This window comes from Pinus tabuliformis, chromosome 1_1 (assembly GCF_031772625.1).
Source record: "Pinus tabuliformis cultivar Carrire ecotype Pingquan chromosome 1_1, CPIR1, whole genome shotgun sequence".
NCBI lineage: Eukaryota > Viridiplantae > Streptophyta > Pinopsida > Pinales > Pinaceae > Pinus > Pinus tabuliformis.
The window spans coordinates 842,206,764-842,230,480 of NC_142297.1; the positions used below are offsets into that span (position 1 = coordinate 842,206,764).

The 23,717-nt window shown below is 35.8% G+C and overlaps 1 protein-coding gene and 1 long non-coding RNA gene across 2 annotated transcripts in view; one reads left to right on the forward strand and one right to left on the reverse strand.

The window, feature by feature from the left end:
- The window catches only part of LOC149216798 (putative CoA ligase CCL7), a 172,836-nt gene extending 156,776 nt beyond the window's left edge, over window positions 1-16,060 (reverse strand). The window contains exons 1-2 of the mRNA XM_089392856.1: window positions 14,911-16,060; window positions 9,266-9,455 (exon numbers count right to left, since the gene is read on the reverse strand). Coding sequence (XP_089248982.1) covers window positions 9,266-9,455; window positions 14,911-15,912 — 1,192 coding nt within the window. The 5' untranslated portion in view covers window positions 15,913-16,060. The remainder of the gene's footprint in view (window positions 1-9,265; window positions 9,456-14,910) is intronic.
- Window positions 16,061-20,126: 4,066 nt separating this feature from the next.
- On the forward strand, window positions 20,127-20,395 carry LOC149216799 (uncharacterized). The gene is made up of 2 exons (XR_016250598.1): window positions 20,127-20,264; window positions 20,358-20,395. It is a non-coding gene; the product is annotated as an uncharacterized LOC149216799 (long non-coding RNA).
- Window positions 20,396-23,717: the final 3,322 nt, after the last annotated feature.

The window sequence follows — 23,717 nt, forward strand, 5'->3', positions numbered from 1 at the left end:
AGCTTTGGGCACTTTTATCTTGGAGGTTTATCTCATGATCAGTGATGATCAGACCACCCAGGATTGAATGCTTTCCTTGGACTATTTTTTGCATGATTTTAGGGTTTGAAAAGATGGTTTAGCATGGCAATCATATCAGATTAGTGTTTTATATCAGAAAATAGATCAAATTTTAGTTATAAGAAAGGAAGCGAGAAGAAGAACAAACCATCAGTGCCATTATTCATAGTTCTTCGGCATCTGAACTTTCATGTCTTCTTATCCAAGTGTCTGAATCTGTAGTAGCAACTTGGTAGTTTCTAAAGTTGACAAGGCCTTGAGTAGTGATTCTGTTCTACTTTCCCTGCGGTTCCTTCGCAAAAGCTTCTCTTGATTTTCACCAGAATTATGCACGAGCATCTCTGATTAATGAAAGCATATTCGCCTAATTTGTGAAGTCCCTTTGCTGTTGAGAGTTCCATATTGGCTCTCTTTGCTTATGATCTGAATGTTTAAGGCTTTTAGCTAGCAAAACTCCATCCCGTATTACCTTGCTAGATTTCTTCTTTTCGCTGTCTTAATCACCCATTGAATTTGGCACCGGTCAATCGTCTAAACTCTGAATTTCAAGTTAGAACGACATGTGCAAATGGGGCGGAAACACTAGCTCTGTTCTTGGGCATTTACAAAGTTACAGTAGTAGGGGACTACACAATTCTTATTAGGTCTCTCTATCTTGATCGTCTTCCAAGGAGATTACACCTCTGTCGTCTGGTTCAGTGGATTCAGCAATAATCACGGGGTTTTGAGAGGATTGAGTATTTCCATGTCTTGCATGGACAAAATATTTTAGCGGGCAAACCAGCCAACTTCAGGATTCAATTGGCTGAAGATGTTAGATTGGTAAATGAAGGGGCTTCCGAATGCCCACCGCCTCATAGTAATTATACCAAGTACATGAGACCTTATCCATACCACGCTTGGCACAACATGCATCTATACGATTGGATGGGAGAATGTTATGGTCTAACTTTGCAGATCCTTGCCACCATTCGCAAGCCTCTGCCATGATGTGGCATGGATAGTGGTTCTGCCAGCTGAATGTGGGTTAAGGCACAAAAATTCTTGGAAACGGGAGGATATGATGCTCCTCCTAGTGTATCCAGTCTAACTGTCGAAAGTTGGCCCCAGAACAGCAACAGCACCCAGAGGGTGAAGGATGCTGCTTCAAGCCTCATACAGGGGGTTTAGCTTCTGCTGCCTCTGGCGCATGCGATGATTTGTATAAAACTAGTAACTTCCTCTCCTCTTCTATCCTTGAATTTTGTTATTTCTTCTCAAGTATTTTGCACGCTTGGCTTGATATTAGGTCTGTTGTAGGTTTGTATGCTGGTTTCTCTTGTTTGCTGCTACATGAAGTGGTTAGTGGGTTGGCTGTGACCCTTCACTCTAGTCAATTCTTTGTTTGCGTTATTGAAGGTGTGTCAAAATGGTTCATTATCATTGTCGTATATGTTGTTGCGTCCTGTGTGAAATGGAAGAGCTACATTGCTGTTTCAAGCAATGTGAAAAGGAAACCGCAGAGACACAGTGTCGTGTAATAAATTGGACCATAAGATGGAACCATCGGAAGGATGAATTTGCCCAACAAACTTTTAAGGAAAACAAGGTTGAGATAGTTGTAGAATTAATGCAAAACGAAACAGCATTAAGCCCGCGATTGGGAAAGGGTGGTAAACGCCTTCATGATTGTTTATAAAGGAAAGAAATTGGAACTTAGTTTGCAGGTACAGGTTCTTTGGAAGCAGGTTGGTCCGTTGATGGCCCATCTTGGGCTCCTTTTGGAAGTAAATTCAGTACCTGTGTCAGCAGGTTCAAGTCTCTTGGGGATTCCCTCTGACATTGATCATTCCATTGCCTCGGTGGTTAACTAGGGACTTTGGCATCCTTCGTTTCCAGACCTGGATCTAAAAGTAGGCAAGGTTATCCCTGTAGATAATGAAAAGAAGGGAATGCTAAATTGCTAATGTTGAAAAATCGTTTGGCATTTGGGGTATCCAACACAGATGAAATAAAACCTGGGCCCAATTATCACTGACTTTTTCTTTTTCTTTTTTATCCTTTTTCGGTGTGGATTTATGAGTTTGCCAGCAAACTTGTGAGTTTAACTTGTGGTTTGAGAAATTGTGACCTAAAAGCATTTAAGTTATCAAGATCACTCCAGAGACGAAAATGGCATTCAGCATGGACCACACCAACTCGTCCATATGATTAAATTTGTACTCACAGGGTTTTGAACTGGTGAGCATTTCACCACAGGGTGGTTTAACAGAACATCCTGTCACCCACCGCTTTTCTATTTCTCTTAACTTAAATGTTTTGTTGTTCCGTATTTTTACTTCTACAGCTTGTGACGCAGTACTCCTGCCATCATATAAATAATAATAAGCCTGTTTAGGGCAGATAGTTATGGTCTTTCTCCAATCCATCTAATCAGTTTTTTAAATTTATGGCTTGGCCTTCCATTTCAAGTTTTATATCAGACAGCTGTAGAGTTCAGGCACAACACTTTCTAATGAAAAATATACCCCTACTGTGAAAAAACAAAAAACACTTAGTTTCATGTTCTAATCTTTTCCGCGGATACCACCCTGAAACTAGTGTGCACTATTTTTGAAGCAAGAAGAGTATTAGTGCAGTCATACTATTCCTAAGTGGTCATTTGATTTCGCTGAAGAAGTTTTCCAAGGGACAACTTCGGATGATAACAAAATATGAACGGGCTTCTTTGGAACTATGCCTTTAACAATATTAATACAATCAGGGAATCATTATTTTTCCATTAACATACGAAATCTTTAATTTCGAACTACTCAAAATGCCATTAATTAGCTTTAGGTTGGAATATACAAAAATGCCAGTATCTTATGATTCAGATGCCTATCAGTATGTGCAAGTGTACTCCAAAATGTTTTATCTTTTGTTAAGCTTATCCTCCTGCTATGAATCAGAGTTTGGCATGCACATTCAGTCTATAATCACACCTCCAGTTCGTAATGTAAATTAAAATATAAAATTTGCCTATTTGAAAATTTCTTCCATCCATGAGACCTTGTTCAATGATATTTATATTCCATGAATCATTCAGATGACATTGATAAAAAAGAGAAAGGAAGTGACAGTGTGTACAGGGAGCACCAGTATAATAAAATTGGCCCTTTTAGCGTATTTGGGAGCATTTCTGTTTTTCTAATGATTGGTGTAAAAATTTTGTGTTGCATGTGTTGTTATCACTGTAAATTTACCACTTGGAATATTAGATAATTCCTTTAATTCAAACTTAGTAAATTGGGTACGAGCCATGTTACACAAGTTAACATCATCCAAAATGTCTGTTAATGTAGAAATTCAAATTTTCACAATTTAATCAAAACAAAATCAAATTGAAAATTTATTGCTGCATTGTTCAACGCTGGTTCACATCAATACCAACCTAACGGCAACATGCTGCCAACATACTGCCACTGGTAGGAATGCAGACAAAGGTGTGCCGCATGAATCTCAAGCGGAGAAGTGCCGAGGGCTAGGGCTTAGTAGAGATTCTGGAAATAGGCAGGTAACGGCAAATAGACATATCTCAACGAGGAGCATTTCTGCATGCAAAGGGGGAATCATGAAATTAGATAGACTAGATCTGATACCAATGGTATAGGGGACCTTGTTTTATTTTTCAAGGTGTTTCATCTTTCGAAGTCCCGATGAGTCTTCGTATCTACCAATAATTCTCCATATTCCTCTGCATTTGTGTTTATGAAGAATATTTTCAACTTTTACTTCAACACCCAAGTATTATGCATTTAACACAACAGAACTAGACACAGCGATAAGATTGGGCATAAGATTGAGGGAATTTGCGCCAGACAACCCTTGCAGGGCTTGAACATTTGCAGCGGCATTCAGGGCACTAAACTAGAATCGACGCAGGCAGAGTAATCCTAAGTTTTCAGAACCAACAACTGCGTAGGGCGGGTTAAAAATGTGACTGTGAAAACCAACCAAAGCAGACACCGCGCTAGAAGCTTGAACACCGGGAAAACACTACCCACCAAACGCGTGACAAGCAACGGAAGGCTGAGCTGACCCCGCAGTGCCCACAGTCCCAACCCCTGACGCAACTGCAACAACTTCAGGCAACGTGGAACCAGGATTCGATAACCCCCAAAACACAGAATACTCAGGTCCATAAAGAGGCACATCGCCGGAGCTGAAAATTTGATTGTTGAGTCCGCCATCTCGAGGAGAAATAACAGAATCCCCTGCTGGATGACAACCTGCAATTGAACATCTGCAGGCAGTAATCTAAAGTAATGACTGGAAACGTCCTCAGAAGACACAACATACCAACCAGCAGGCAATTTGTTTGCGGCATGGAAGGGAATAAATCGGTCTCCCTGCGAGGACTCCAAACAGGCTTGGAAGATACAAGAGAGTAAACATTTTCATTGTCGACGGCAAAGCGCTTTTTCATTGTTCGCCTTTCAAAATCTAACCTCAATACTGTGGGTTCTGCCGCACTTCTGCGTGTCGCAGATTATTCAACCTAAGGGGATGGGTATTTTCCTGATATAATTCTTAAATCTGCGCTGCGCGTTGCTTTAAATTTTAAACAAGTCAATTTAATGAGTTCGTTCAAAACTTATCGGTATATAGCCCATATTTATAACTTTAAATGTAAAAGTAATTATAAATGTTTTCAAGTAATTCTAATGTTATTAGCTGCCAGACTCTTAGGATAAACATTAAAGTATATGGTAACCACAATACTAAAATTGTAAAATGAGAATTTAAAATCAACGCAAAATATATATCTCATATATATATAATATTGAAATTCTAAAATAGTTGAAGGCTCACATACAATGGATCTTTACATAGGTTAAAAACGTGATCTTTACTTAGGTTAAAAACTTACATCATGTGCTTTTACATTATTTATATTTGATTTTTAGAAGTATTTCAATTGTTATGAAATGGATTGATTTATTAGTTTAATTAGAAAATGAATATATTTCATGGTTGATAGGAAAATCTCAAAATGTATGATTATCATAATTATGATATGTTTAATACATTTATGTTATAGAGTTTTTACTTATAAAATGATTATGAATTTCTTCAAAATACATGTCTCATATATTATTATGGTTTGAAATGTTACAAATTTTAAAAATTCTTATTTAAAAGTGGGTTCAAAGTTCATTTTATGTTTATTAAGTCTTTAACTCATGACTATTATTTATCTTCAAAATACATTATAGTTAATGAATTTGACCAAATTATTTGAGAATTTTTTTAGAATGATTCAACATGATATGTATAATTTTTGAAATCACATAAATAATGACTATACATAATTGCATGTGACAATAAGAATGAACATGATTGAATATGTTTTATCTTCTTCTTTTCTTAAGAAATGGATGAGAGTCTATATTAAATCAAAATCTAGTTTCTAGCCCAGAACCCTTGCAAATTCTTCACAGTTCAAGTGCTTTACATGCCAAGAAAGACCAAAATTCAAAGTTTGTATCCCTCATTAAACTCTTTACTATTATTCTAAGAAGTCTAATGCTTTAAACTTGGAAAAAACTCCTAAGAGCAATACAAATCTATAATCCATGATAATATGAAAGGAAACTATAGTTCTGGGGAGTTAGTGCTCTGTCCTCTAATGGCTTCCTCTGCGCCTCAGCCTCATTCTCATTTTCTCGTAGTTCAGGGTCAAGAGTGTGTCGCGCCCTCTTCTTCAACGGACCCCATGATCTACCCACAACAGCGTGGTTTTTTATGTTTCCCATATGGCATGGATTCATGGCAACAAAACGTGGATCGTAACACCATTTCCCATATACCTTAGGCCTTGGTCTAAATTGGCTCTGTGATTTACCTCCAAGTCATCTAGCTAATTCATATGCTAGTACACGTGGAAAAATTCTCTCTCTTCAAATTTGATGAATTTGAAGGATTGTGCTGGAGGGGAGACAAAATTTTCATGGTGGTGACCACCCATGCCTTTCTCACTTTCCTAATCATCGCCATTGAATCTCTAATAACAGTAATCTTTCAAATTTACTTTGTTATTGCTAACTCAAGTCCTTGACATAGAGCTAAATATTTTGCTTGATTATCTATGACTATGCCTAAATCCCATGAAAATTTAATCTCCATTTGATCATCAAGGTGAAAAATAACCCCTTCCACTCTTATAATTAAATCATATTTTATGATCAATCTAAAATTATAAATTTCTTAATAAAAACTCACATAAAAATATATATATTCACCACAAAACACATAATACATAAATAAAAGTAATTTTCAAATATTAAAAACAATTTTAAAAAAATATCATTAAAAAATTACTTCATTAAACAACAAACAAAAAAAACGACAACTCATCATAAAAAAAATTCACATAAAAGTTACCATCAAATCTATACCCTAATTCTTAACTTCTACCTATAAAACAATATATTAAAATTAAACCATAAATCATCATTCACATATATATTATTTTTTCTTAAACAAAATCATTTTGAAATTTAAAAGATGGTTTTTAATACTTTTGATCCTTTAAAACACTTATAAATTAGTGCCCATAACAACATGTTCCTTAAGCAAAACATCATGCGATGAACATAATTCGTAAGCAAAACATGTTATCATATTCATGAACATAATTAAAGAGTCTTGTTTAGTGGAAATGTGTTTTAGTGAAAGAAAGGTAGATGACAAATGCATCCAACGTCTTGAAGAGTCTTGTTTAAGTGGAAATGTGTTTTAGTGAAAGAAGGGTAGATGACAAATATGAATAAGATTTGAAAAATAATTATTATAATAATAATGTTTAAAAAAAATAATTTTTATATTTTATATTAGTAATATAGATTATTTCAAGTATAAATTTAATGAGTAGAGAGGATTAAATTTCTTTACGTTTAATTTTTTTAGTGTAAAATGTAATATGTTATTTTTTATTGTTTAAATTGTAATTTTGAATACTAAATAATATATATATATATAGGACCAAATAAAACTTTTAACCATAAAAACATATTATTTTCTATATATAGAGAGATATATATGAAGTTGATATCAACATAAATTAGTTAACATAAATATTTAAATAGTTTATTTAAATCTCTTGTTGAAATATTTTTGAAAAGTATAAGATTTAAACCTCTGATTCACACTCTCTGAAAAGCAAATCAACATGGACTAAAATCTAGAATGCAATCCCAAAATATATCTCTTGGGGAATCTGGTTGGCAAGGAATGAAGCCATCTTCAACAACAGACTTCAATCCACCAACACAGTGATTGCCAAGGCCAAAGCTCTATTGCTGGAAACTTTTGAAAATAGACTTCATAAGCCTAACAATTCCCTTCTCCCTAAAGAGCTCAGCTGGCTAGGTGAAACCTTGAGACGGGCCAGCATAAAAAAGAATCTCCCTGCCTAGCCACAATCCAGAGTGGTGGCTTCGAATCTTTGAGGAGGACTTTAAAAAGTGGTGGAAAAATCAGGGCAAAGTCACAATATTCTTTGACGGAGCCTCCAAAGGAAACTCGGGGATATCAGGGGCAGGGGGAACAATTTGCTCCACAGACAGGCACAAAAAGGACAGCTTCAGTTGGGGCCTAGGACAGAGCACTAACAACCAAGCTGAGATTCTCGAACTGCTCAAAGTGTGTCAGCTGGTTCAAAGGAACAAAGGGGAAAACCTTCAAATCTTCGGGGACTCCGAAATCCTGATTAAAATCCTTAATACAGGCGACCAACTCAATAGCGCTGCTCTAAACAAGACCCTTGAAAGAATAAGAAAGATGACTCACAAGTTCATTTCCTGTTCATTCTACCATGTCCTACGAACTCTGAACAAGGAAGTTGATATAATGGCTAACAAATGATGTCTTCTAGCTCAAGGTATGCTGGCAAAGAACGATGAAGAAGCTGAAAGGCACCCAATTCCTTAACAAAAAAGGAGAGTTGAGCAAGGACAGGTTAGACAAGGTAGTGGGCCTGAATCCCTATGCATAAGTCCTGTCTCCATGAAATTGAAAATCTTAGAGATCATAGCATCCACCAAATCTGCAATTGAATGTAAAAGAAATACGCAGAACCAAGGCTCTGGCACAGGCTGACAATCACTGATGGGAAAGGTAAGCACCGCAGGTCAATCTCAACGTTGCTCCATCAATCCAAAAATAACTTTGCAATGGCCTGCTCAGTTCACGTGACAGTCACAGGTTAAAGGCATGAATCGTTGACATTAAACAGTGTATTACTACTAAGCCCACATGATCATCACTGCTGGAAATTCAGCGCTACTCCAACAACACAAAACGTTGCTCAATGCAGTCACCGCTGACCCAATAACACAATGCGATCTTGCATCGGGCCTTGCCACAGCGAACGTGATCGAATAGAAAGTTAGAGGACACAGATTCGAGTTGTTGGAAATGAGTTGGGTAAGTCAGGAAAGTTTCAAATCATCAAAGAAAAGCAGAAATGTAAGACACGATATTTAGAAACCAAGAGCAAAGCAAGGAACACTCAACCATTCCAAAAGAATCAAAAGCAACAGCGAATCTCTGATATAAAAGCCAGAATATGAGGATTCTAAAAAGCCAAAAATATCTCAATTGACTATAATAGAGGTTGTTTGGCCCATGCCCAACCTCTTCTTATAAATAAAACTCAACTATTTCTGTTAAAAAAAAACAAAAACATCTAATTCACACATTTTTTTACTTCTAATTACTTTACAACATATTCATTTTTTTTTAAATTATAATCGACATTATTTTTCTATTTAGAAAATATTTATTTTTTTTTTTTTTTTTTAAAAGCACAGACTGAGGAACAAACTTACACATCCCTCATACTGAGTTGTAAAATAAGCCTCTCGGCTTAATAAAAAATAAATAATATTTTTTGAATTTTTTTTATTAAAAAAAAATAGTATAAAATCATAATCATAACTACAAATATTTTTAAACAAATTTATCATGTACAACATATCATATTGATGATAAAGAAAAGTTCAATATTTCTTCCAACCATTTCTTATTGGAACTATGTATCAAAGTTGAATACATAAAATAATAATAAAGAAGAACATAAAGAGAGAAAGTGTTTTATAAATTATAAGAAACGTGAAAAGCAAGAACCATCACTGTATCCATGAAATAAAAGCAATGTAAATTTAAGTTTGAATGCATTTACCTGGCATAATATTACGCCCACGAAACCACAACTCTCCTTGTTGATTAGGGGGAAGAGGACTCCCTGTTTCTAGACTTACAACTTTTGCTTCAATGCATGGGGCTAATAGTCCTGCCGATCCAAAGTGACTATTTCTTTCTTTGAGAATTCCCAATGTTATAATGCCACAAGATTCAGTTAGGGCATAACCCTGTTCAGTCATCACATCTAATTCATTAAGATATAAAAATATTTTATCATTTATTTTTTTCAAATATTTACCAAACAAACCAACACATCTAATTCATTAATTCATTAAGATACAAAATATTTGATCATTTATTCTTTTCAAATATTTACCAAACAAACCAACCCAGTAAAGGGAAAATAAAGTTCTCTCTTCGTGATATAGATTCTACCTATCAAGCAAGCATCCTGACATTAAATATTTTTAATTGAAAATTATTAGGCCTAAGTAGACTTCCTTAGAAGTTGTTTTATTATGGATAAGTACCTATAATTTAGGATGGCATGGAATGGGCTATAAGCTAAGGACTAGAATCTTTATTAAATCTGGTTATGTAAATGCATTTGATTAGGTTGAGTGGTTGTTCATGATTTTAATATTTTGAAAACTTTGGGTGTTGAAATCTTCTAAAGCTTCTTCTCAAAATTTACTACATTCATTTTCATAAATCAATCCAAATTTGAAGAATTGGTCTCTTTAGATCAATCTAGCAAGATTAACCTTTGACACTTTCTCCATATGTTACGATGTTTGAAGCTCTTGGTTAGTTGTTATAAAATCAGATGGCATAGGGCCTTATCAAAGGCATCCTACTTCTTGACACTAAAAACGACCAACTTATAAATGGGAACTTTGAATATGATTTCTTTTTAACCATATTTGAATAGAAAGAGACCCTGAACATCACTAGGATTGTTTGTAGATCTATTGTGATGCTTTGGCCCCAAAGTTGTAGATGGAAAAGACTTAGCGCTTCTATCTTAGATGAAGAGATTCACTTGAGTGGCTATGTTTCAAGAATGAGCTTGGATTCAAGTCAAATCTTTAAATTTAGCGGACTTACTTTACATTCCACACCTCTCTCAAGGAGTTGCACAATATTGCATAATGTTGCCAAGAAGATTGATAAATGGATTTTCAAACTTATGTATCTTGCTTCCAAGTTTTAGATATATATAAAATTACTAGGTGCTATTCATGTTTACCACTTTTGACTTCGAGTCCCTTAAACCAAGGGTTGTTACCAATTAAAAAAAAATCAAGAACTTTTGTGAGAAAACTCTAGTAGATGCTATGGATAGAGTCAATGGGAGCTTATTTTGTATGAATAAGGGTGGAATGGGTATTATTGCTAGTTGAACTCATAGGATGTCCACTTAATTAACCTATGCCATAACACATGCGTTCATAGCATATTAAAGAATACCCTTAATCTCACTAGATATTGATAAAAACCTCCTAGAAGTTTTTTGTTGAATCTTTATAATAAAAATACCACTAATTTTAATAGATATCCCCTACTTTTACCTAATACCCCTTTTTATACCCCTCAATACCTATAATTACGCCCACCCATGCCCTACCCCCCATCCCCTCACCTTGCCCACCCAATACTTACAATGTATTTACTCTATTTTCCCAATTTAAAAACTCATTTATAAATGAACATGGTAAGATATTGGTGAACAAGGTGAAGTCCTTATGCTTGAACTCAAGCTCAAGAATTGTGTGCTAAATGTGTTATTAGATATAGGGAAACTTGCAAGAGCCTCCTAAGAAAGTGTATCACCTCGAGGTTGGTTACGAGCACAAGATTTGGAATAACTTGAATAGAACCTTTTGATCACCCCTAACCTCATCATCATTTAGGGACATTTATAGCTAAAAGCATATGGTGTGCCTAGGAGGCCATTAAGAATAATCGGTTTGGATAAATGAGTTTATCAAATCAATGGAGTTAGCTACATCATTAGAACCCTTCATGGTTCTCTTTTTTTTTACAGGTCGTATTTAGAGGTTGTTTTTAATCTCTTATCAAAAAGTAGTGTTACTAATAGCACCCTATTTTGAAGGGAGATTAACATTATAATTTATTTGAAACCATGGCCTTCACAATTGATATAGTCTTCTACAGAAACTTTAAAATCAACCCTTGAATCATAAATTGACACTCCTAATGGAACTTGTATTCTTTTTGGGGTTAAAATTACAACTCAATTGAAACCATGCCCTTGACAATTGATATAGTTATGCACAAAAATCTCAATTTGATCCTCAAATCCGAAAGTGGTGTTGCTAGTTATTTTCTAGTTTTAAACTTACAATTTATTTGGCTTGACAACCAATACAATTTTAGATAGAAACATTACAAACCAACATTGTTGCAAACAAAATCATCAAAAAAAAAAAGAAATAATCATTAAAATGTGAAAAAAAAAATCAAAAAAGAAAAAAGCCTCCAACCTAAGCATAAATTTTATTTTATTTTTAAATATACATTATAAATTTTAGAAAACATAATCTTTTCAGGAAAGATTAAAACGTTAGAAACTCAATTAAAGAAAAGTACAATACATGTAGATCAAGATGTCCATCATGTCCAACAAAAATCCATCCACAAAATATCAACATATAAATGGATATTGCAACAGGTATAGTAAACTATTGCTAACTGAAAACCCAGCGAAATCAGAAAGAGTTCCTATACCAACTAAAATATAGAGACCATCCATTCACTAGGAAACAAAATGTCGAAAATGAAAAAAAATCAATCCTTGCCTGAAGAAAAAAATCAACATATAGGTGTCGATCCTTCTACTAGTTCCTCCTCATTGTATCTAACACTGAAGTAAAAAGCTCCTGGATCAACATCCAATCCTTTCTTTGACATCCCATTTTCCACGATAATTGATTCCATGTACACATGATGATAAGATATGTTTGCAAGTGATTTCTTTATAGACTCAATGCATAGCATCCAACTTCCCAGATTGGGGGAAAATACATTTTCTCTTCCCATTGCCCATTCAATAATGACCCTCGAATCGCCATAAACAAAGATCCCATCCATATTGAGTTTTTTGGCCAAGTATAACAAAACACATAGAGCAAGATCCTCTGCTCTTATATTAGTGCCCGTTCCCCCAAACCAGAATATCTAAATATGCAAATTTGAGTTGAATAAAATCACAGCCCCGCAGCCACATCGCTCGTGTTGCAAAGCACCATCAAAATATCTTGCTAGATACTCCATCTGATGGAAGTTCTTAAGCATCCTGGGGATCTTAACTATTTTTTTTCGCCGGACTCCCTCATCTATTCGAGCCCATATGTTATTGCAAATCCAAACAATGTTTATAGGGCACCCATCAAAAATCATAGCATTCCTTACTCACCATAATTCCCAGGAAATGAACAAAGGTATTGTTTTATACTTCCCCCACTTACTAAACCACCATTTATAACATGCCTCTAAAGAAAAGAAGACTCAAACTGAAGATAGTTGTAAACCATCCAAAATTTGAATCCACGCTGCAACAACAAAAGGACACTGCAAAAATAAATGAAGGGCACTCTCCTGTGAGTCTCTACAGAAAATACACCAACCTGGACCATAGATACCTCTTTTACAAATATTGTCCCAAGTAAGGATGTGATTCTTCATGCTAACCAACCAAAAATAATAATCTTGAAGGGAATGTTCCAACACCACACTCCCTTGTACCGACATTGATTTACAAAGCCATGAATAGTACAACAAATGTATTTATATATTTCTGCACAATGCAACCACAACATTACCATCACGTAAGGATCCATTCCGGCAAAGGACATCTTCACGACCCCTCATAAAAATGTTTGCCATCTTTAAATTTGAAATGTATTGATTCCACCTATAAGCGTTGGACCCAACAAGACCAACCTCCTCTGCCTCTTTCCATGACATGTATGGGAGTGTTTTATCAAAATCCTCATATGTTTATGCCAAGAAGAAATTTCCATTTGCATGCAAGGCTTCTAAAACCTGCATAGGAAGGATATGGTTACCCCACATACCTTGAATAGAGTCAATCCTTGCTAAGATCTTACCCCCATTACCAAACAACCCCTGCAAGTTGTCAAAAAGCTAATTCCTAATTTTTAAGAAATCATTCAAGATGTATGATAGTTTCCTTATAGTCGCATCCCTGCATTTGAAACCACTCCAATGTTGATATGTCCTTCAAATACTTTTCTCTGATGATGTCCTGCCAGATACCCTTACCATTAAGGGCTCTCCATAAACTCTGGATTAGTAAAGCCCGCCCAAAAACCTTTAGATCCAGTAAGCTCTAAACACTAAATTTCTGCCCTCGAATAATTTCATCCATACAAACTAGATGCAATTTACAACCACCCTTCACAAGATTAAAAAAATAAAAAAATTTTAAATATACATTTCAAATTTTAGAAAACATAATTTATAAGATTAAAAAAAACCTCTCCACCTAAATATATATATATATATATATATAATAATTCCTTAAAATAACTCCTCCCAAACTCTAGAAGTATCACCCTCCCTCCCTCCATGCCCATGGGGTAAAAAAAAAATTCTTAAAATAACTCCTTCCCAAACTCTAGAAGTATCACCGTCCCTCCCTCCATGCCCATGGGGTAAAAAAAAAATTCTTAAAATAACTCCTTCCCAAACTCTTGAGGTATCCCCACCCCTGCCTCCATGCCCTCCCATCCCACCTCTAGTTCTTCTACCTATGGCCTCACCTTGCCTCTCTTTTCTATCTTATGCTTCCCTCTCTTCCTTATTGTCTGATCCCTTCTCGCTTTCCCACCTCCGACTCTATCATTCTTTAATACGAGGTATGACAAAATAGTGAGGAAGGAACAAAAATGAGGTCAGAACGACGAGGAAAGGAAGGGGTAGAGGGTGACGGAAGGTGGGTACAATATTAAAATACGTGTAGGGAGGAGTTGGGTTTGACGGGTGGAAATACCTTTGGATTGTGGGGAGGGATAATTTCGCGAATTGCAATAGTGCATTAATTTCTTCTTTCAACTTGTATTTTTTAACAAGAAGGATGAGATTTTTTTAAGTATAATAAGAAACACACATGCTTAACAGCCCAGCCCAGATTTTGTGAGGGGAAATCTCTGCCAATGTAAAGCAACTCCACATCTAAATAGTCATACACATTGTTTATAGGATAGACATAGCAAACAATTTACAGTCTAGTAATTCACAGAGTAAGAGTAAGATGCTCACAAAATAGAATCTGGAAAAAAATGTTTACTATAGAAATTGAAAAAAAATGTTTACCATAAAAATTGATAGATGAAATCTCAATAATTACATTGAAAAAAAATGTTTACCATAAAAATTGATAGATGCAATCCCAATAATATTTATATCAATAATTTAGATGTAATCCCAATAATAATTGATAGATAGAATCAAAATAATTACATTGAAATTGATAGATGTCATCCCACTAATAATTGATAGATGGAATCCCCATAATTACATTGAAGATTAGTAAACCAATATTTAAATTGGAAAAAGATGGATGGAATCCTAATGACTACATTGAAGGTTAGTAAATATTGCTTAAATTGGGAAAAGATGGATCTAGATATGTACCTGGAGTATTGCAGCATGTGGGATTATTTTGGCGCACTCCTCCATGATATCCTTTCCCAGGGGCGCTGCTCCACTGACAACCTCCTTCAGAGAAGACAGATCATATCGTGCCACCATCTTCTCTTTTGCAATGGCAATCGCAATGGGTGGCACTACAGGTAAATAGGTCACCTTGTACTCTTCAATGGCCTTCAGCATCCTCTCCAAAGTAAATTTCCCCACTGAAACCACAGTATTTCCTCTCTGAAGCTGCGCATTTGTTATCACAGCCAGCCCAAAGACATGAAACATGGGAAGGACACATAAGACTGTATGCCTCTCACCCTTCCTTTCCTGGTCACTGGTCACCATCAAAGCAGTTGCAATGAAATTCCTATGGGTTAAAACCACCCCTTTGCTGGCCCCAGTAGTCCCAGAAGAAAACAGCAGTGCAGCTGTGTCTGTCTGCTTGATAATGACATCGGGTGGGTTCTTCTGGGCACCCATGGTTAAGACCTCAGAAAATGAAATTATGAGTGAGTTGGGCAATTTCTGGTGACATAGATTCTCCCCAATGACCACTGCAGGTAAATTCAGACCCTCAACTTTATCCCAGAGCTCTGTGACAGTAATGATGAGCTTGGGTTTTGAATCCCTGACTTGTTTAGCCACTTCCATGGCAGTATACAATGGATTCACAGTAGTTGCCACAGCCCCAATTGAAACAATCCCAAAGAAACAAACAGGTACATAAATGGAATTAGGAGAAAGTAACAGCACCACGTCTCCCTTTCTAATACCCAACTGGTTTAATCCACTACCCACCATGCTTACCTTGTCTTTGAATTCCCTGAAACTCAGTTTCTCCCCGGAATCTGCATCTGCCAGAGCTAATCTCTGAGAATAGGATTCCAAATTTCTGAACATGAAAGAGACCATGTTGGTATTCTCATCCTCTGGAAAATCCAGTGGCGGCCTGGGGGACCTGTATATTCCATCTTTCCCATATCCGGATTTCTCCATTTCAAATCTGTTGGATTGTCTGAAATTTCGTATCCAGTTCCAGGCCTGTGTTTCCTCTAAAATCGAGACCTCATCAACGATATACGTACGAGTGTTCTAATCCTGAACACTATCAGTTTAATAATGCTCACAGGGCGGCGTTCAAGCCGTATATATTAAGTGTGGTAATGTCAGGGAACTGACAAAACTGACGATTATCGTAACGTTTTTGCACTTTTTTCACTTTTCGTTTTAGGTTTTAATTAAATATGTGAGTGTGACTGAAAACTCTATTTTAACAATTTTTGTAAATTTATTTCACAACACACCATAAGTTATGGCTGGAGCTAATCAGCAATATATTGGGTATTTAATGCCCTTAGAGCAGCACGCAACTTAGTCCGATAAGCGGGCAAATATTATTTAATGCCGAATTTGCCCGTTCCCGTGTTATCGCGTTAAGTCACGTGCTGCTCTGAGGGCATTAAATACCCAATATATGGCTGGTTAGCTCTTTCCATAAGTTATCAAATTGGAGGCTGATAAGTCTATCACATTTATAACTCAGATTTATGGTGGGACCATTTAAACAATAAAATCTATGCAAAACTTACAATGCATGGACTATAAATAAATTATCTAGTAAGACTATAAATAAATCATCTAGAGAAAATACAGAAAAGTTATGCAATAATAAACAGTGATTATACTTCATTAAAAGTCAAACTTTCTGGAGAAACTATAAAAAAACTTATCAATAGGAATATCTTAATACATAGATCCTCTATTAAACATAAACTAGAAGAATTTTGAAAGCTCAAGAATCCTTCTTGACTTTGTATCTGTCCATATCTCATATACTGCATACCAATCAACATTAGATGATTCAAATCCATTCAAAGATACTCTCATTAGAGCATCTAGTGTATCCAACCCAAGCCTCGATTTTCTAATGTCCTTGATGATGTTTTGCTTAGAAAATCCTCTTTCACAATCCATTGTAATTGCAGGAATAGTGAGGACAGCGTGCCATAATTTCATCATATTAGGATAAGTTTTGTGCCATTGTTTTGTGTTACGAAAAACTTTCCATGCTTCTTTCATAGAAAACCCCTCACAAGCCAGATTTAATGAATCAACAAAAGGGTGCAACTCTCTTTTACAAGCTTTAACATCAAATAAAGCTACAAATCCAACATCACTTGATATGGTATGTTGCAAATGTTGAAAAAGCTTTAAAAACGAACGCTCTGAATTTTTCTCACGACTACGACGCTATTCTGAATAATAACAAGGGCTGAACAATTTCGCTGCATTAAAAAGATGAAGGTCTGGAAATCTTTCATTCAAAGAGTCTATGAGAGTCTCTATATAACCTTCAGTGAGTTGCTGACAACTCTCTTGTGTACCTTCAATACAATGTTTCATAGATTGTTTCTTTGCTTCATTGGATTCAATATCCATGGCTGAGATAGAGATGTATCGTAACTCATGTCTATCTACAACTTTCCCTTTATCTTTAATATCAATGTATCCATTTTAAGAATCATTTAAAAACTTTGAAAGATAAGTTGTGCCTTCTGCAAATGTCTCTTTTCTCAAAAACCATCTAGATAATGTGCTTATAGTTACTTCAAGAGCCAACCCAGTAGTTGTAATGTCTACATTTTCTTCTTGAAAAGTCAATTCAACTTGTTCAATTCCCCTAGCACATCAGCGAGCATATGTAAACAAAACTGGATAGAATATATTCTCGTCTTATCATACCAAGATGAAGTTTTTTTTTCATTTTTCCACAAAGTTAAAATTGTTGGCATAAGCTTCACAAGCCTTATAATAACTTCCCCCCTGGATAACCATCTCACTTAATGTATTTGTAGAACATCAAGAACATCAATTTGCATGACTCTGAGCAAATCATTAAGTTCGTTATTTCTCTTTGGAGAGTTTTGAACCCATGAATACACTTTGTTTGCAATTTTTTCAACAAATAATAACTCAGGTAATTTCTTAGAAGCATCTGCTGCTGCTAAAGATTCACGATGAGCCACAGAATGAATTATAATAAGGTTTGGATTGTTCTTCTTCAAAAATGAAACAAAGCCATTTTCATGTCCAATCATTGCTGAAGCTCCATCTGTAGAAACAACTATCAAATCTTTATATTGAAGGCCTCTAACATCTATTAATTGATTGACACTATCATATATTGTTTTTCCTTTTCCATCTACTACATCTTTGAGCTTCATAAACTGCGAGATAGGTGGCCCGAGACCCTTTGAGTCTAAATATGTTGCATATATAACAAGGTATTGCTCTAAGGTTAGATCAGTGCTTTCATCAACCATCAATGAGAAGAAAGGACTTTCCAACATATTTTTTATTTGAATTTGTTCAAGATGTTTTGATATGCAATATATAAAATCATTTGCAGACTTACGATTTGTGTATGAAGAGTACTCTTGAGACTTTGGCATATTTGGAGTTTTTGCATCCATTGGAAATTTGCAAAGCTTCTCATACTTTGATAGAGATAAATCTTCTTGACAAATGAAATATGATATTTTCATTGTAGAAATCACTCTTTCCTTATTGGCATCTCTCACTTGTCTAATATGATCTAGAATTGGTTTCATCTTTCCCTCTAATGCATTAATCCATCTTTCCTTAGCATCTTTATGCACCCGTGATTTTTCATGAGTAACAAGAGCATCATGTTGTGATGTGGTGCAACCATTCCCTAAACCCCATGGTCCATTCATCCTATACTTCTCACAATAGTTACACTTCATAGTTATTTTATCATCAAACCTCACATAATTCAACCAAACAAACTTATCTAACCATTCCATGCGAAACTGTCTTTTTGTTTGCACTTTCATTTCTAAATTATCACCAACCTCTTCTTCAACTTCATTTGTTTCTTCATCTACATCATGTTCAGAAGAACTTCCAAAAATTTCATGCAATTGTTGTTCCACATGAGCATTATGGGTTTCTTTAAGTGTTTCTGAATTCCATTGAGTCTTAGAAGTTTTCCCTTTTGTCCATCCATACATTTCCCCAATTGTAACTTGTATCTTTCTCTTTTGAGACATTTGTAGGTTTGTGACCACCTGTATAAAATATATATATGAAAACTAAAATTCATTAAATCAAACAAATTAATACTTTCTAATAATGCATATTTATTTATTACCTAAAGAAATATAAATATTGTATAACACCATTACCAATAAAAACATTTATTAAAAAAACGTTAAATCACATGAAAATAATGATACTTGTGATTTGTTGGTTTCTGTAAAATATGATGGATAAAAATATATTAGTTTTAGTTGAAGCTGTGAACAGATCACGTTGATTGGAAGGCCCAAAACCGACAACGTCAAATGCTGCATGCATTGGCCGTTGGAGCACCTAAACCGACAGCAATGAATACCAATTGTCCATAAAAATACACTATTTTGATAAATATGCGGCACACTTGCCCATAAAAATACATTGTTTTGATAAATATGCGGCGGATTTTTCTGTGTTGTTGTTTCTATGCTGACTCATTCTGGATAAGTTTCTGTATAATGTGTCTAACTTGTTTGGATTAAATAGTCGGCTCCATTTCTCAATCGAATATCAGAATTGCAGTAGCGAGTTGTTCATAGTAACTAGAACCGTCATGAATAGCATCATTTCCAGCAAATCTTCGAGCAAGGAACTTGGGCAAAAGCTTTTAGGCCTCAAGCCTACCATTGATGAAATCTCTAGGATTTCTTCTGAATCAGAACCCTCATCTCACAGAGGCCCGCCGTTGAAGGACATTCAAGACAAGCTGCAAGATGGCCTTCACCTTGTGAAGAAATTAGAGGGAATCAACAATTTTAATTTATATAGAAGATATCAATATGGAAAGAAAATCCTACAAGTAGAAAAGAATGTCAATGATTTTTTGCTCACCCAAGCCCTAGAAAGCATACTCGATGTCCACAAGCTAAACGTGGATTCCAAGGCCTGTGAGGAACAATTGAAGCGTATGGAAGAAATGGGTCGGCATATAATCGACAGTGTTAATGCCAAGATGACTAAGGATGCCATTTCCAATTCCTTCATGCTTCATCAAATGAGTACAAGCCAGTTATTCAAGACCTCCATTGATGAGTCCTATGATACTACAATTTCTAAAGAACCCACCAGCAGCTCCAACTCCCAAGTCCCAGATATGCCGAATTTCATAGTTGGATTGAATAATCTTGTGAATGATGTCAAGCAAAGCCTAATATTTCAGAATGGGGTTAATGTAGTTGGGGTAAAAGGTATGGGAGGAAGTGGCAAAACCACTCTTGCGTTAGCCCTTTGCAACGATCCCCAAGTCAAAGGTTAGAGCAAATCCCCTTTTGAATTTTCACTCCAAACTCCCATTTAATTGCTTCACTTTCGTTTCTAGTGCGTTTTCTTTCTGTGTTTTTTAGATTTCTTTCAGAACAATATAATTTTCATTACTGTTGCACATTCTCTAAATGTAAAGGGCCTTTTAGAGACTCTGTGGGATAAGATAATTAGCGGCAGAAGGCCTGATTTTTAGAGCATAGAGGATGCACACAACCAACTGAATAATAATATTCGTTTAAAAGGACATCCAAAAACTTTGGTGGTTTTGGACAATGTTTGGTCAAGATCAAATGTGGAATAGTTGTTGTTTGAAGCAGAGGGATACAAGACAATTATCACAACAAGATAGGATTACACTATTCCGACTTCAAATAGTACCCGTGTCTATAACATACCCATGTTGCAGAAGGCTGATGCCCTGTCACTTTTATGCTTTTGGGCGTTTGGACAGTGTTCGATTCCAATAATAGAAGATGAGGATCTTGTTAAAATGGTATGAATTAGACCCTGATTGTTTCTCTATCTCATTCTTGATGCTTTGCATCCGACTCGCAAGGGGTTGGCTAAGAGCAGACAGTGTACCCAACAAGCACTGATCACAGAATACCATGCCAGTGACCAGGGAAGTCTTGGGTTCAACTAAACCCACCATCCGAAATGATTAAATGCATAGAGTTAAACGGAGGTTTGATTCCAAAAAGTATTGTAAATTTACATGGAAAAATTGTTTGGGAAATTGTAAAATTGTAAACTTGCATGGAAAGATTGTTTGGGAAATTGTAAAATTATAGGAAATTTTGACACGAAACCAATAGAAATTGCAATATTAACCCACCAGGCAGTTGAGTTATGAAGAAATCAAACAATAGTATGTCGAAAGTACCAAATTATTTTATAGGAGAAAAGTATTGGAATATGAATTTGGTTGTATTTTAAGTATTGGAATGTTACCTGTGAAACTTGAAGTGGAGAGTTGAGTTGTTGAGCATCCAAGTTTGCTCATAGATTCCACTCAGACATGGTCAATTTGCAAGAGAGGAGCACCACTGCACCAGAACCGAATGTTCAGAAGTCGCCAAATGTGCAGAACTCGAAGACACCTTTTCTGCGACGCTGCGATTCACCAGTCTATAAATTATTTTTCGGTTTGTAGTTGCGGACCCTCCTAAGACATAGTGATGATGTAGGTATATGAAAAGCACAGTGTTTTATGCCTTACCAGTTAAAAATAAAATATGCAGCAAGTGTATAACATGCAAACAAGAATAATGCAGGGCAGGAAAGTAGAGATATAACAGTACACGGCAAATGTTATTGGACTAATACACAACAACAAAGTGAATATAACAATTGACAACATTGTAGAATAAATAAGCAGAACGTATATATACCTGAAAATGAACTTCAGCGTGCTAAAATTTGCATCCCAAATATGCAACACACCAAACAGAGACTCCAGCACTAAGTATAAACAAAAGCAATAACTAAACTGAAGCTAGTAAGAACTTTCAGGACCTTATCTGACTGAGAATGGTCATTGGGGTCAACCCTATAAGACCAGCTTTCCAGAACCAATAGTTCCAGGAGGTTACTATCATTAGCACTAGACAAGTATAAGATACCAACGAACATAAAATTTCCCCTAAAAATAAACATCAAGAGCTGCAAAAGCCATCCAACTGACACTCACAGCCTGGGGATGAATGTATTCGTGAGAGCAGGGGCTGTAATTTAGCAGCATTTGCAACGAAGAGACACGAGTTCAAATCCCAGTAAGCAGGTTACGATGAAAACCACAATCAAAATCCAGTAGCAAATGAACCTAGGAGATTCCAGCTTAGGATTGCACAGTCGACAAAGCTGCAAGAACTAATTGACCTATTGTAGTTGGCTTGGTAATTCCTACCCATGATTTTGGAACCCAAGTAAAGGAGCATTCCAACTCTTTTGCAGTCCCACTTGCCATATCAGCCTAGCTACTTCATGTCAGTTAAACCCTCGAGTGGACAATAAGCCCAACAACTATTAGTAAGAATCCCGAACAGTCAAACCCAACAAAAGAAAAGCTTTTTACAGGCTAACGATGAAAAATTCAACTTAGCCATTAGTTCTAAATCCCAAACTTACTGTTGAACTATACCCCAACAAAAACACCCAAACTGATTTTTTTTGAAAAAGGCAAACTTAAGGCTCCATGTACAATGCATCACAATATAAACATGCATAAAAAGCTAATTGGCTATAATGCTTGCGTTTTTACAGTAACACGCTTAGTAAAGATAGTTTCTGCGAGCTTCTGCGTGTTTAGACTGGATAATCCACTCGCAAACTATTGCAGAATTGAACACAGGGCAACTCTTCAAAGTCGCGGAAAGAACACGGCGCCGACCCGGAGGTGACCGTGAGTGAGTCACCATACATGAATTCTGTAAATTTGCAATGAACATGTGCAGACACAATTTTTTACAGAACAACAGGTGCTGGATGTAGTTAAGTTAATAACATTACCAAACCTAAAAAACACCCACATAGACAAACACATCCTTGGTCAGCAATTCTAACACTGAGCAAAAGCCAAAATGCAGAATGTGGGTCAGAGAATAACCCAACTCAATACCAAAAACTTCAATAATCAAAAAGTATATATAAACTCAGCACTGTCAATCCCAAAACGTTGTACAATGAGTGGCTGCAACAAAAGCATTGGCATACATTCCAGACATGTATATAGATTATTTATATACTATTTATACTTGCAAGGGGTTGGCTAAGATTCCGCAAGAGAGGAGCACCACTGCACCAGAGCCGAATGTGCAAAAGTTGTTGAATGTGCAGAACTCGAAGACACCTTTTCTGCGACGCTGCAACAATTCTCCAAATTAGCCAAGGTGAATAGGTAAACCGTAAGCCGTAGGGTGAATAGGTAAATCGTAACTTGTAAGCAGTAGATTACAATTTGAAAATTGCAACTACAAGTCTCGTCAGATTAAATTTGAGCGGCGGATTGTAGCTGGATAATTAATGGTAAGTACTAGGTAGTAGGCAGTGGGACGGTGAAGCATTTAAATGCTTTTAAGTTTAAACTGCGTTGTGTACTACTGCGGGCTTCCAGTCCCAGCCAAATAAGGTATTATAAATTTTTACGTTTCACTTGTTGAAATAGACGTCGTTTTGACGGTTTGCAGGGGTGTATCACACGTCGGATTTGACGTGGAAATTTTTTCAGCTCCTGTCAAATACGTTCTTCAACCAAAAATACGTCCCACAGGACGTCAAATTCCAGGCCTGGTCCCAACTATTTATGGAGTTTTTCCCATTAAAACAATGTTACATCATAATAATAGATAGAAAATAAAATATCTTTACTACATTAAAATTATATATATATATATATATAATAAATTAACTATATATAAAAATGTTGTGGCTTTGGAGTATGT